This window comes from Ictidomys tridecemlineatus, chromosome 12, assembly GCF_052094955.1.
Source record: "Ictidomys tridecemlineatus isolate mIctTri1 chromosome 12, mIctTri1.hap1, whole genome shotgun sequence".
NCBI lineage: Eukaryota > Metazoa > Chordata > Mammalia > Rodentia > Sciuridae > Ictidomys > Ictidomys tridecemlineatus.
The window spans coordinates 18,702,973-18,716,665 of NC_135488.1; the positions used below are offsets into that span (position 1 = coordinate 18,702,973).

At 49.2% G+C, this 13,693-nt stretch overlaps 1 protein-coding gene across 1 annotated transcript in view; it reads right to left on the minus strand.

Moving 5' to 3' along the window:
• Positions 1 to 13,693, minus strand: part of LOC144369089 (acyl-coenzyme A oxidase-like protein) — a 165,254-nt gene that overhangs the window by 87,714 nt on the left and 63,847 nt on the right. The window contains exons 5-8 of the mRNA XM_078028141.1: positions 12,249 to 12,363; positions 11,862 to 11,948; positions 10,072 to 10,144; positions 6,349 to 6,481 (exon numbers count right to left, since the gene is read on the minus strand). Coding sequence (XP_077884267.1) covers positions 6,349 to 6,481; positions 10,072 to 10,144; positions 11,862 to 11,948; positions 12,249 to 12,363 — 408 coding nt within the window. The remainder of the gene's footprint in view (positions 1 to 6,348; positions 6,482 to 10,071; positions 10,145 to 11,861; positions 11,949 to 12,248; positions 12,364 to 13,693) is intronic.

Genomic DNA, 13,693 nt, shown 5'->3' on the forward strand with positions numbered 1-13,693 from the left:
AAGACCTCAGAGATGCTGCTTAATCTGCCCTTTACTACTGGAAGAGACCAGGCTCTGGTGGATGGGGCTTGTCTCTGGCCTGTCCTACATACAGGCCTGATGGGTGGAGGTGTCTAAACTGTGGTGTCTGTAGGTAACTACTCTTTTCTAAAATGTTCCACAGCTTCCTCCATTAACTACTAACTCATATGTTAATTGATCTTTGTGTTCAGAGTCTTTGTAGTGGAATGGGTGGGTAGATGGAGGCATAGATGAGTGGATGGCTGTGTGGATGGATGGGTAAGTGGATGAAAGGGTAGATGGATGAATGGGTGAGTGGATGAATGGATGGATGGATGCATGGATGGGTGCATGGATGGATGAATGCATGGATGGGCGGGTGGGTGGGTGGATGGATGGATGGATGAAGGCATGGATGGGTGGGTGGGTAGAAGAGGGAGTAAAAAGACTTCCACAGCATGCTCTAAGAGACCCTGCCCTGAGGCTGAATAAAACTATACAATCCTTGCCCCACTGAATATCCTGTTAGTAATGGTAAGAATAAGATCAATTTAAGTTACAAGAAGAAATGAACACAAAGTGATTCCAGGAAAAATAGAAGTAGATGGCCTCACAGCAAGAAGAAAACATACAAAACCCTGAAAGTTTTGTAATGGTGGTCATAAAAACTATAATTACTAATTTGAGGGAGCTGAGTGCTCCTTGGCTCAGAGGAACGTATCACAGCACCTGATTCACAGCCATCAGGACAGATGGGATGCCACACTCTGATGCCAGCTGACCAGCTTCATCCCTGGCTGGTGACTGCAGCACACAGCACTGTGGCCAGCAGTCAGACACTACAGTGAGAACATCGGCACTGGGACATCCTGGAATGGCATCAGCGCCTGCTGTGCCTGCCAGTGCGACACAAGCCGAGTGATTGCTCCAGTGCTCTCCTGGGGGTTGCAAGGCCCTCCCTGGCCTGAGACTAACCACCTCAGGCTCAGGAGCCCTGCACACCTGACCTCCTTTTGGTTCTGATCCACTGTGAACTAGCATCCAGTCAAACAGTCTTGGCAAAGTCATTCCAGAGTACTGTCAAATCCCTACCCAGAGAGGCCAGAGACCCCCTGAAAAAGTGGACTTTGCACTTTCCCCGGACCCTGCACTCATGCCCAGCAGTGCTCAGGACAGGCTGTACACCTGTGGCACATTCCAAGAGGTCCCAAGAGTCCCTCCTGAAACCAGTCTTCCCTCTGCGCTCCCGTCAGCTCCAGGAGGCTGCAGAAACACCGCCATCTTGCATACGGCAACCTTGTATGACTTGAAGATTGCCATCAGTCTCTCCACCCTTCTCTAAGACACACGGCCTTCACAGAACCCCAGGAGGATGGCCAAGTGGTGTGGGCCCTGCGGTCCCCAGCCCCCACTCAGGGCCAACACTGCTCACCCACGGCTGCTGCCCCACATCCAGCTCAGCCTCATAACTCACCTCAGCTCTAGGCAGCTTCTGCCAAGGGGTGAGCCTGAGTTACAAATTCTATTTGTCACCCTCAGAACCTCGGAGGTGATTTTAGCCAGCGGTCTGCCTGAGCTTGAGTAGGTAGGCTTCTGCAGGCCTTGTGATCCCAGCAGGGCAGGCGTCAAGGGCTTGGTGCCCGCAGACCCTCCTGCAAACCCTTCACATGACGTCCCTGCAGTCTAACAGCAGCTCTATTTCCAGAGAAGTGGAGATGCTCTTGGAGGTCGCACAGAGGCAGGTGCAAGCCCAGGGAGGCTGGCGCTCTGTGGCCTCCCAATGGCGTCTGGAGGGGGTAGGACTTGCCAGCTATTTCCATGCAGGCCAACTCCACTCCACTGGACTCAGCGGGCAGCTTTACTGGGCACTCCTCTGCCTGGCTCAGCCCTGGGCTCTGGAATGAGGTGAGAAAGAGGACCCCAGCTCCACTGGCTGCTGTCTTGAACGCCCCCTGGGAGTCTTTCCTAACCTGGCTTATATGTCATTCTGCTCCAGCGGCCATCCAGACCAAGTGTTCAAAACGCAGAAATTCATTTTCTCACAGTTCTGGAGGTTAGAGACCCAAGGTCAAGGTGCCAGCAGGTTAGTTTCTGACGAGGTCTCTCTTCCAGGCGTTTAGAGGACCACCTTCTCACTTTGTCCTCGTGTGGCCTTTCCTCTGGGTGCATGGGGACTGAGATCTCTGGTGTCTCCTCTTCACAGACACCATGCAAGTCTTATCAAATCAGGACCCTACCCCTATTCATTGCATCTTAGTTACCTCTCTATATACACAGTCTCCAAATACAGTCACATGAGGGTGGCCAAGTGTTATGGACTGCACTGTGACATGCCCCGCCCCAATTCATGGGGACGCCCTAATCCTCAAGGTGACTTTAACAAACACCAGCTGGTTGTAACTGAAGTAAAGGTTGCAAGAGGTGTGTGACGCCTTGGGCACAGGTGACACAGGGACCACATGCAGGCTGTGGCCTTTAAGAAGAGACAGCAGGAGCTCTGAAATTATTTGAAAATGAGCAGCTCGTGCCATGCCCACCTGTGGAGGAAGCAGGGAACAGCAGGAGGGAAGGTCAGTGGGGAGAGGGGGCTGGTGGGGGAGAGCTTGGACTTGATCCTAGGGACGAGGTGGCTGGGATGGTGCCGGACACTTACGACTGCACCCATTTGTTGTGTGCAGAGTTCTCGGTGAACACGAGTCCAAGGAAACGGGGATGATTGCTGGGGAGGGGAGGGGCTCGGGAGGACTCCGCAGTCGCAGTCGAGGGGGAGTCTGGAGGCCTTTCCCAGGGACAGGTGGGCAGGACCCCTCCACAGCTTCAATGGCACCTGGGAACCTGCTAGAAACGCAGATTCTCTAGCCCCACCCCGGAGCTGCCAAGTCAGACACTCCCAGGATGGGACCCAGCTCCTAAGGGCATCCCTTAGGGAAACTCCTTTACAAGTGGGGGCCAGCTCAAGATGAGCTAAAGTGCTGTCTCCGTGCAGAACCAATCCAAAGGGACAGACCTGGGTTCCACTTCCCACTCCCCCTTCTCCCCACCCTGCCCACTCACCCAGCACCAGCTCCCTCCCCCCCAGCCCCTCCCTCCCGGCAATCATCTCCATTTCCCTGGCCTCCTGTCCTCACTAATCATTTAATCTGGCCTGGCATTTTGGACACAAATTAGAGGACGGGGATTACAGTGAGCCTTTGAGGGAAAATCCAAGAGGACGGAGGCCTGCCGTGGTGGTGAGAGACAATCGTGGAAAAGAAGACATCTGGGCAAGGCCTGAAAGGCAGGGCATGCTTGACCTTGAGCGAATGTCACTGTGGAGAGCCACGGTGACAGTTTTCTAATACATCAAGAATGAATGTAGGACAGAGGGATCTGTTTTTCCACTCATTAGCAAGAGCAGACCCAGCAGGACCATCTTAGGTTTCAGCTGGGAAAACATCTGGGACCTGTTTGAGCCGCAGGAGGAGGAGTTGCCGCCAAGGAGGCCTCTGAGCCCATCCTCAATGGAGACTTGCATGGTGACATCACAGCCGCCAGGGCTGCTGTCCAGCCAGACGACATGGCAGGGCCTGGAACACACGGGGTCTGATCCCTGCCAGGCTCTGGGCAGGTTCCCCCTTACCCCAATGCTGTGGTCTGGATCTTATACAGCCTACAAAGGCCCACACATCAAAGGCTTGGTCACCAGCCTGTGACACTTCTGGTGGGTGGGGCCTAGTAGAAGGAAGTTAAGCCATTGTGGGCATGTCCTTGACAGGGATATTGGGACCCCTTCCCCTTCCTGTCTCTCTCTTTACACCCTGGCTGACAAAAGTTGATCAGTCTCCTCTGACTCTTCTCCACCCACAATGTGCTGTCTTTCCACAAGTCCAAAAGCAATAGGCCAACTGACCATGAACTGAAAGCTCTGAAACTGTGAGCCAGAATAAACCTTTTTTCTTCATAAGTTGATTATCTTGGGTATTTTGTTACTGTAACAGAAAGTTGACTAACACTTTCCACTCAATTCCTTTGAGTGGAAAGGTTGATATGGGCAGAGAAGGTGCCAATTCTGAATTACCGTGTTCTGCTTTAGATACCCAGGAATCAAAGGGATTCTTCTCTCCTTCCCTCTTTCTGGGCATCTTTGCAAAACATTTCAGAATGCCTTACCAAGGCCAGGATTGAAGGCATGTGTTTCATGGGAAAGCCATTTATTCCTTTCCCACTGCCAACGCCTACCTTCCCAACAGCAGCAGCAGGAGCAACAACAACCAACGTGTCTCCATCAGCTCCGAGCTGTGGGGCATGCGTATGCATCCCTTTGTCCTGCCTCACCATCTTCCCAAGGCCCGCCTGAAGACAAGGACAGTGAGACTCAGAGAGGACCACTGACCTGCCCACAGCCCTGCTGCTGGTCACACGCGGGACGAGGCTGGAGCCCAGGGATCTCTGACTTCAGAGACTACGATGGTGATCATGACCATCCATTGCCAGGAACAAAGCACACACGTCAAATACCCAACGAGGAATCAGTCTGCACATGGCTCTTGGGGGACAGGTGCTGACCCCTGATTATGTCCAGAGGAACAGAGAACAAGAACCTCACCTGCCTGTGATCTCAATGACTTAAGGCTGAGGCAGAAGGATGGCAAGTTCCAGGCCAGCGTGGGCAACTTAGCGAGACTTTGTTTTAAAATAAAAAATAAAAAAAGGGGGCTGGGGCTGGGGCTCAGAGGTACAGCGCTCGCCTAGCATGTGTGAGGTAATGGGTTTGGTCCTCAGCAACACATAAGAATAAAATAAAGATACTGTGTCCACCTATAACTAAAAAACAAATATTTAAAAAAAATTAAAAAGGACTGGGGATGTAACTCAGCAATAGAGCACCCCTGGGTTCAATCCCCAGGACCACAAAAATAAAACACAGAATCACCCCTTGGTCTCCTCTCCCGGAGCTATCCCCGTCGCACTGCGCCAGATCTGATGACATAGAGAACCAAGACTCTCCTGGAAGGTCGCCCCCTGCCTTGCCCTCACTGCTCACACCATAGGCCACGTGACCCCACACGGAGCTCAGGGAACCACCAGGCTTCTGGCAGCAGGAGCACCCTCACACCGTCACCCACTCCACACCTGTGGGGCACAGGGTCTCCCAGCAGCCTCTGCGGTCACCACCAGCAAGCATGCATCTGTCCTGTGTCCATACTCTCCTCAGGATGCTCAGAGTGTGCTCTGAGGGCTGCAGGGGTGCTGGGGACAACTTCAGAAAGCCCGGGTCAGGCTCTTCCTTCGTCTCCTCTTTGATGCCACCCTGGACTCCTCTGCCTTCTCTCCTTCCCTCTTTCCTGAGCATGGCTGAAAGCGTTTCTATTACAGACCTGAAGAACCAGTTTCCCTTGGCTCTTGGACGCCTCCTCGTGAGGCTTTCCCGGGGCCTCGTTTGTCCGATGGTTCCTGACAGGGGACTTTAGAACACCCAACTGAGCCCACTGCAAGAGCCACTGCAAAACAAGCACAGGAATGGGCGCCACGGGAGGGCGCCGGGCTGCGGGCCGTCCTAGCATGTGGCTTCCACCATTCAATGGCAGGAGGAGCACTGCTTGGGAAGCTGGGGCGGGGCAGGCGAAGGAGAAGCGAATGAAGAGAGATTGTCTGCAGTTCAGACATGTGTGACTGAAGTCAGGCCTGGAATTACAGGAATGTCACTCCTCTGGAGGGAAAGCTGGATTGAAGACACAAAGGCATATTCCTGCAGAACCTGTCTTCCTTGCAGCTTCACTAGGCTCAGGGGAGGTCACAGAGGGCTTTCCCTCACGCGAAGACGGAAGGGCCTGGAGAACACAGAAGTGTAGGCCCATGCGGAGGAGAGAAAGAACCTTCCAGAACTTTTCTCTCCTGCTGCTCTCTCCAAATCAATACATAGGAATACGGGGGAGGAAAGGCAGAGATGGCTTCTGGAGATCTGGCCTCATGGACTCCGACACGTGACAGGGACTGTCCCCAAGAGCCCCTGAGATCCACACGCCCCATGAACTCAGCTAAGACACCCTGACCTTCACCTGCAGGAAACTGAAACAGGTGTGTTCGTCCTGAACAACCCAGTCTCCTTGGGTCAGCTTCTGTGGCTCTGTGGCCACACTGCCCAGGCTCCATCCACCATGATTAGCAGCTCAGGATGGATGGGACACTGTCTTGAGAAGGACACAAAAACGTGACCTGTGTGGCCAACTGACTCCCTCTAGAGTGTGACCAGTCATCCCGGCTACATGACACCACTGGGGCTCAGGAAGCTCCGCTCCTGACACTGTTACGCATCCCCCAGAATAAGCAGAGAATGAACAGTGAGGTCCATTAAAAAGAATCAACTACCTTCATGGTGCTCAGAGCTTGGAAAGTCACTGCCAATCTCGAAGGGGTCAGCGCGGCCAACATGGCATTGAATCTCGCACTCTTGTTCTTAATAGGTGAGTGGTACTGCCCATCTGGGGCCACGGAACCAAACCTGTGGGAAGGAGTAGAGCAGAATGGACAAGAAAGGTGGGTTAACAAAAGAAGAAGGCTTGGCAGCTCTAGAGGTGCAGTTGGGTGGCTCCCTTATGCCCAGGAAGTGCACCGATTTGCATGAGAACTTCCCTCATGAGAACAAGAGCAGAGTAAGCTTGGGGTGGGGGGACGGGCCTTCTCAGGAGGTTCGTGAAAGGCTGGACTCATAGGACAATCATGCATAATAGCCCCAAAGTGGAAACAACCCAAGTGTCCATCAGCTGCTGAAAGGACAAGCAAAATATGATGTAGACATACCACTAAATATTTGGGGTCATAAAAAGAAATTGAGCACTGACACGCGCTACAATTTAGGTGAAGCTTGAAAAAATCCAGACACAAAGACCCCACATTATATGAGTCCATCTGTGTGAATCCCCACCTCTGAGGGACTCCCAGGAGAGTCTGAGAAAGGCTGACCACGGAGACAAGGGCAGGTTTTCAGCCACCACCAACCTGCAGCCCAGCAATGGCCCCTGAGAAAAAGAGGCATGATACCACCATCATTTAACCATACCAGAGACTGCGTGTACAACCTGGCCCACTTTTTTAAGAGATATAATTCACACCCCATAAAATTCATTCCTTTAAAGTGTTCAACAGAGTATTCACAAAGCTGTACAACCAGCACTACTATCCAGTTCCAAAACATTTTATCCCCAGAAAAGAAACATCATACCAATAGCAGTCAGTCTCCAAACTCTCCACCTTTCAGTCCCTGGTATCCCTTAATCGACTTTATATCTCTCTGGAGTTGCTCATTCTCAAGATTTCACATAAACAGACTCATATAACATCCGGTTTCTGTGTCTGGCTTCTTAGCATGTTTCCAAGGTTCATCTATGTTGTAGCATGTATCAGTCCTTCATTGTTTTTTATGGCTGCACAATATTTCATTGTGAGCATTTATCAGATTTGGTTTATTCATTCAGAAATTGATGGATATTTGGGTTATTTCCACTTTGGGGCTATTATGAATAATGATGTTATGAATGTTTGTGTACACATCTATTTTTTTAGTATCATGCTAACAATGTTTTTATACATATGTAAGGATAGAACTGCTGGGTCATCTGATAACTGTGAAACTACTGAGGAGCTGCCAAATGATTTTTCCAAACCTATGACAACACATTACATCACTGCCAGTCAGGCATGATAGTTTTGCTTCCCCGAATCCTCACCAACACTTAGTGTCATCTGTCTCTTTTACCATAGCCATCCTAGTGCTGTGGATGGTATTTCATCATGATTTTGATTCACATTCTTCTGATGACAATGGTGTTGAGCATTTTTCCATTATTAGTACTTTATATGCATTTTTTGGAGAAATGTCTTTTCAGATGTTTGCATGCTTTTTAATTGGGTTATTTGTCATTCTATTATTTAATTATAATAGTTATTTTTATATTCTGTATACTATGTCCTAATGAAATATTTTACAAATATTCTCCCCTATTCTCTAGATTGTTTTCTGCTTTCTTCATAGTGCACTTTGATATACAAGTCTTTTTTAAAAAAAAATTAATGAAGTCTAATTTATTTTTTAATTTTTAATAAATTTATTTATTTATTGTTTGGTGAGCTATCCTTCCAGTGTCATTCCCCTGAACCAAGGTCACAAAAATTCACACCTGTGATCTCTTTTAAGAGTTGTGTAGTTTTAACTCTTACATTTAGGTATGTGACCATTTTGAGTCAACTTCTAGATATGGTGTGAGGTAGGGCTTCAACTCATGCATTTGCATCTGATATCCAGTTGTACCAGTACCAGTTGCTGAAGACTTTTCTCTCCTCATTAAATGGTTTTGGCACCCTACGTGAATATTAATTGGCCATAAATGTGAGGACATATTTTAAGACTCTTTCTTCCATTGTTCAAAATACCAGTCTTGATGACAATGGCACTGTACTGTTTTCCCATCATAAGTGAGTCCTCCTATTTTTGACTGGTCAAGATTGTTTTGACTATTCTGGACTTCTTATAATTTCTTACGAATTTTAGAATCAATTTTTCAATTCCTGCAAAACAAATCTGGGATTTTGATAGGGATTGTACTGATTCCATACATCTATTTACTGGCCCACTTTTTATCAAGTGATAAACCAAGATCCCAAATGTGGGTCTCCTCCTCAAAACTCAAACTCTTGCCACACACTGTCCTACAGCATTTAGGGGCATTTTAAATACCTATAAAATTATGTTAAATTCAAATATTGCTTATCAAAGAAAGACTATCAATCCTCATATCTTCTACAAATACTGTAGCTCATGATCATTTTTCTTTCTTGTGATGTTAGCCTTTCTGATTCCTAAGGCACTGCCTGGCCTCTGGAGGATGGGCCAAGCCACCAAGATCTCATCAGAGTGGTGGGACACAGGGATCTTCCCTCCTCCCCGTCCTCCAACGTGGGGTGGTGCTGACAGGGGCCTGGAGATGTACAGACACCTCCAGGGGATGCTGGTGGTCCTTAGACCTGCTGTCATGGGCACTGGTGGCCCCTGAGAGGAGCTGGGGGTCTTAGGTATCCACCAGTATAACTGCAATAATTCTTTAGTTGTCTCCACTCTATTTCCTCCCAGTTCATGGCAGAGAGCAAACAAAATTTGCTTCTTCTAAGTTTGTTTCCCACACAATTTTCTTAAACTACCATATTTATCTGCTGACAAGAACTAGCAGGCAGCAAAAAGGAGTAAAGTGTTCAAGGAAAATCCACAGGCAGCCAGGGAGACAGCTGCTTATCCACACACCGACTGTTGGCTTTGTCAGAGACCCAAATAGGAGGGTGGCTCAGGACTTTCATAGGATAAGGAAAATTCTGCTGAGAAAGTTAAAAGTAATTGGTGCTTCCAGCCTCTGGGGGTGGGGGAAGCATCATTAACCAACCCCTGAACCTTCATCCCTAGAATGCACCTGAGAAAGCAGCCTTCACCTCACTGTTGAATTCACCTTGACCTCACTGTGAGGTACTGGGAAGTGAGCACCTTGAACTCATCCCTCCAGGAAGCAATGGTCTTAACAGCCTCCCAAGCGGAAGGACAGTGCCTGAACGCTCACAACCCACAAAGGATGGGACAGCAACAATCAGTGCGCGAAGGGGGGAATGGAACAATCTAAGTGCCCAACAATAAGGGATTCGATGACAAAACTTACAGACCATTTATTTAACAGACTGCATAGTGTTGTTAAAAATGATAATGCCTAAGTGTGTTTATTGTTACATTAAAATATTTGTAAAATAATGTTAAATGGAAATTATAAGTCTTAAAAAAAGACAGCATCCTCATTTGGTAAAAATTTCATTTGGTAAAATCTGAAATATCTCTCTAGATTTGTTGACGTGTTAGAAAGTCCAGAGAGACACATTGGAGTGGGACAATCATTGTATCTGGGCAACGGCAAGTTGGATCATTTTCATTTATTTCTATTTGTTTCTTTGCCTTTTCCAGTGAGTTATCGATAGCTTGTCAGGGAGGCTGGGGGAAGACGGGCCTCGCTTGGGAGAAAAGCAAGCATCTGCAGAGTTGCTGAGAAGAAAACCACTCACTTATCCAGCAGGTTCTCCCTGGGTACCCGGACCTTGTTGAAGATTAAGATCCCGTTATCCACACCGTGCAGACCTGGAGAACAGAAATGAACGCAGCTGCAGGGAATCCAGGCATCAGCCATGTTGGCCCTGCCCTTTCCCAAGCCTTTGCTCTACAACTGTTGATGCTCTGGGTTGGGGCTGAGGGGTGAGGATGTGGTCGGTCTGTCTGTCTCCTGAGCCCACTCAGCCCACTCCCCCATAAGTACAGAGGACAGTGAGTGTGCTTTTCCTTCTGCGCAGCCTGCCAGCTCCGAGGCTTAGGCTGCGGGCAGGTTCCCACCAGAACCTTCCAGAAGTAACAGTGGTTCTCAAAGGGAGAGTTCTAGGCAAGGAAAGGACAGGAAGGCACGATGGCGGGCCAGCTTGCTCTCCCAGGAGAGCAGAACCACAGGGCTCCTGCCTCCAGGGCCTCATCGTCAGCGTGCAGGGGGAACTGATGAAAGCAAATGCCACAAGACAAGGAAAATGGCCACAAGGACATGGGAGGGGGGCAGTGTCCTACAGTCTGCCAGACCTACTTCCCAATGGCACCTGTGGTCAGACGCTAGGGTCTATGTGTTGCTCAAAAAAAAATCTTAGGGAGATTTAATCCAGAGGCAAAAATGCCTTCTTTCATAAAAGATCTTATTCGAACCTCACCCCTTGACAAGGACACGGTACATTTTGGAGCTTACAAGGAAACCAGGCTGACCTTCCGCAGTTGCCAGTGTTTTCAATGTCTGGAGAGACCTTTTAAGAGCTCGGCCCACTCTCTGTTCTCAGCAACACATGATGCACAAGGTCCTTTCCAGGGGCCAGGGCCAGCCAGGGCCCGGTCACCCAGCAAACCCAACCTAGCAAACCCACCTGCAGCCCAGCCCTGCCTCTGTGGGAATGGTTAGTTTTGCTCCCTTGGAGATGAAACTCTATCCTTCCCCCAGGGATGACCTTCTCCCTCTTCTATCCCCACTCTCTTCTCTTGTTTTTTTTTTTTCACTCTCATACTCCTTTCTTTTTTAAAATTTTTTAGTTGTAGGTGAACACAATACTTTTACTTTATTAGTTCATTTTTACATGGTGCCGATATTGAACCAGTGCCTCACACGTGCTAGGCAAGCACTCTACCACTGAGCCACAACCAAGCCCCTCACACCTCTTTCTTTGGCTTTGGCTGGTCCTTGGCTAAAGATGGCCACGGCCGCAGTGTGGTCTCACTGAGTGTTAAGGTTGAACTGTGCTCCCCCATCCATATTATGAAGCCCTAAGCCCTATAAACGTGACCTTAGTGGAGAGAGTTCATACAGAGGCAACCAGGTTAAAAAGAGGTCAACAGGGTGGCCCTAATGTAAACAGTGGTGTCCTTATAAGAAGGGGAAATTCGGAGACAGGCACATGCACAGGGATGTTAGCATGAAGATGATCATTTCCCAGCCAAGGAGAATCCTGGGTCAGACCCTTCCCTCACTGCCCTTGATCTTAGGCCTCTGGTCTCTAGGACCGTGAGATGCTAAATTGCTGGCGCTGAAGCCCCTGCTTAGCCTTAGCAGACTAATGCTCTGTGCCAGTCTCAGACGTCATCAAGGGCCTGTGGGCATGAACACCACAGTGGGCTAAGGGGGACAGAGAGAGAGCACAGAGCCTGCCCTCCGAGTGCCCAAGTCTAAAAGGGACAGAGAAGATGGACAGTGTCCAGTAGCTGCCTTGCTACTAGGAAATTCAAGAAGCTGGGAGGGATGAGGCTGGTTTGGTCTGCCTTCTCTGGGACTCACCTTCCTTGTGCATCATATCAATAGCTGTCACTCCTGGGTACAAGCCTCCATTCTCATCCCGGATGGGAACGATGAAACAGTGGGGCCCTGAGGGAGGCAACAGAGACCCTTAGGAAACTCCCAAAAGATGTGAGTAAAGTTTGACGCACTTCCTGGGATGGAGTGAAATTCTTTTGATCCCAGAATTCCTTCAGTTCTGCACTGTGCACTGCATGCAGAAGGGAATAACATCAGAACATAAGGATAAATCCATCATCATTTCCACTCAGGAGATGATGTTGGTACTGAAGATAGAAACAGCCCTGCAAAGTGGTGTTCCATGTAAAGTACTCACTGGGAAAGAGAGACAGTACAGCAAATCCTCTGGCTCCCATGTCAGTGACAAACCTTGTGAACTTCCGTTGATGATGAGCTGGGCAAAGACGGCTGCATAGTTCCCACACATGGCGTTCCCGATGTACATCTTCTGGGCGTTTTCACACGGTGTGTGGATTACGAACTCCTGCAGAGAGAGAGAGAGGAAGCCATGGAGTGTTCCCTCACATGGCCCGTTTTAGCTCCTGGGCTCAACACAGAGAACACTATGACAACAGACCCACTCGGACACTTCCACCTGGTGAAGCCAAGGCCATCAGCTGTGCCAGCGCTCAGACTCAGCAAGGTGAGTTTTCAGGGCATGACCCCTCCAGCACAGCAAGTGCCCAGGTTTTATCCTTCACCCTTCCTGATCTTTCTTTCTGATACCATCAAGCCGAGCCTGCCTGGTTTTAAAGTATGGTTTATCCTTCCTCAGTGATCAGCGTCTCTCTCTCTCTAGACTACTTCCTACTGAGGTTTTAACTTTTGAATAAAATAATCCAACACCCCACCTGGGAGGTCCCGATGAAAGAAGGAAACATCCAATGATCGGGGCCCTGGATGGGTTGTTCCAAGCCCCACATCTGCGTGTTTCATCTTGTCCTATCCCTTCTGGGCAAGGCTCTTGGTTCTCTGCCCTCTACTGTTCACAGGCCTGGGCTGTCTCTGCATCCCTGGCATGGGCCTTTGTTTGAACAGCACCCAACCAGCTAACCGGAGGCCAACACTGTGCCTGGGTGCAGACCAGATACACTGGCAACCTTGACCTAGTCCCTCCATTGCTTAGAATAGCAGCCTGAACAATTTTATTTTTATGAAAAAGAAATCATTAAAACCTTTGGATAGATGGGTCCAGAATCTGCTCAGCCATTTTTCTGGCCTATGAATAACATAAGCAACTGTTGCCCAAAAGCTTCTCACACCCAAGACCTTAAAACAGAAGCACCCATCAATGGGTCTCTCTCCACATCATGAGGAAAAGGATCTTAGAACGTGCCATGCAGTTTGCCACCATGACCTGGCCACGATTCCAGCACCAGTGTCACTGGGACGAGGCAGAGAGGAAACGCAGGCATTTTGTTTTCAACTTCTGCACAGAACTCAGTCTTCTGTTTCCAACTCTGGAAGCCTGAACAGGGATCCCCGTGGAAATGCCGCCCTTCGCCCCTGGCCTTCCCCAGCCTTGCTTGCCACATGGGTCACCTTCCAATCTCTCGCCAAGGAGAGGGCCACACTGTCAGCTTTGGGCACAGAGCTCCTGCGATGGGTCAGGGAGCCCAGGGGAAGTGACAGAGGGGGAAACTGCACATATAATTGGAGCTGACAATACTGAAGAGGATTGAACTAAACTGACAAGCTATTGATCATGCAAAGATGATCTCAGATTTCAGATTATTAAGTATATAGACTGCACTTTGCCTCAGGCCAAGAAACACAGTCTTGAGGCCTAAGAAAACACTCTCTGACATCGGTTT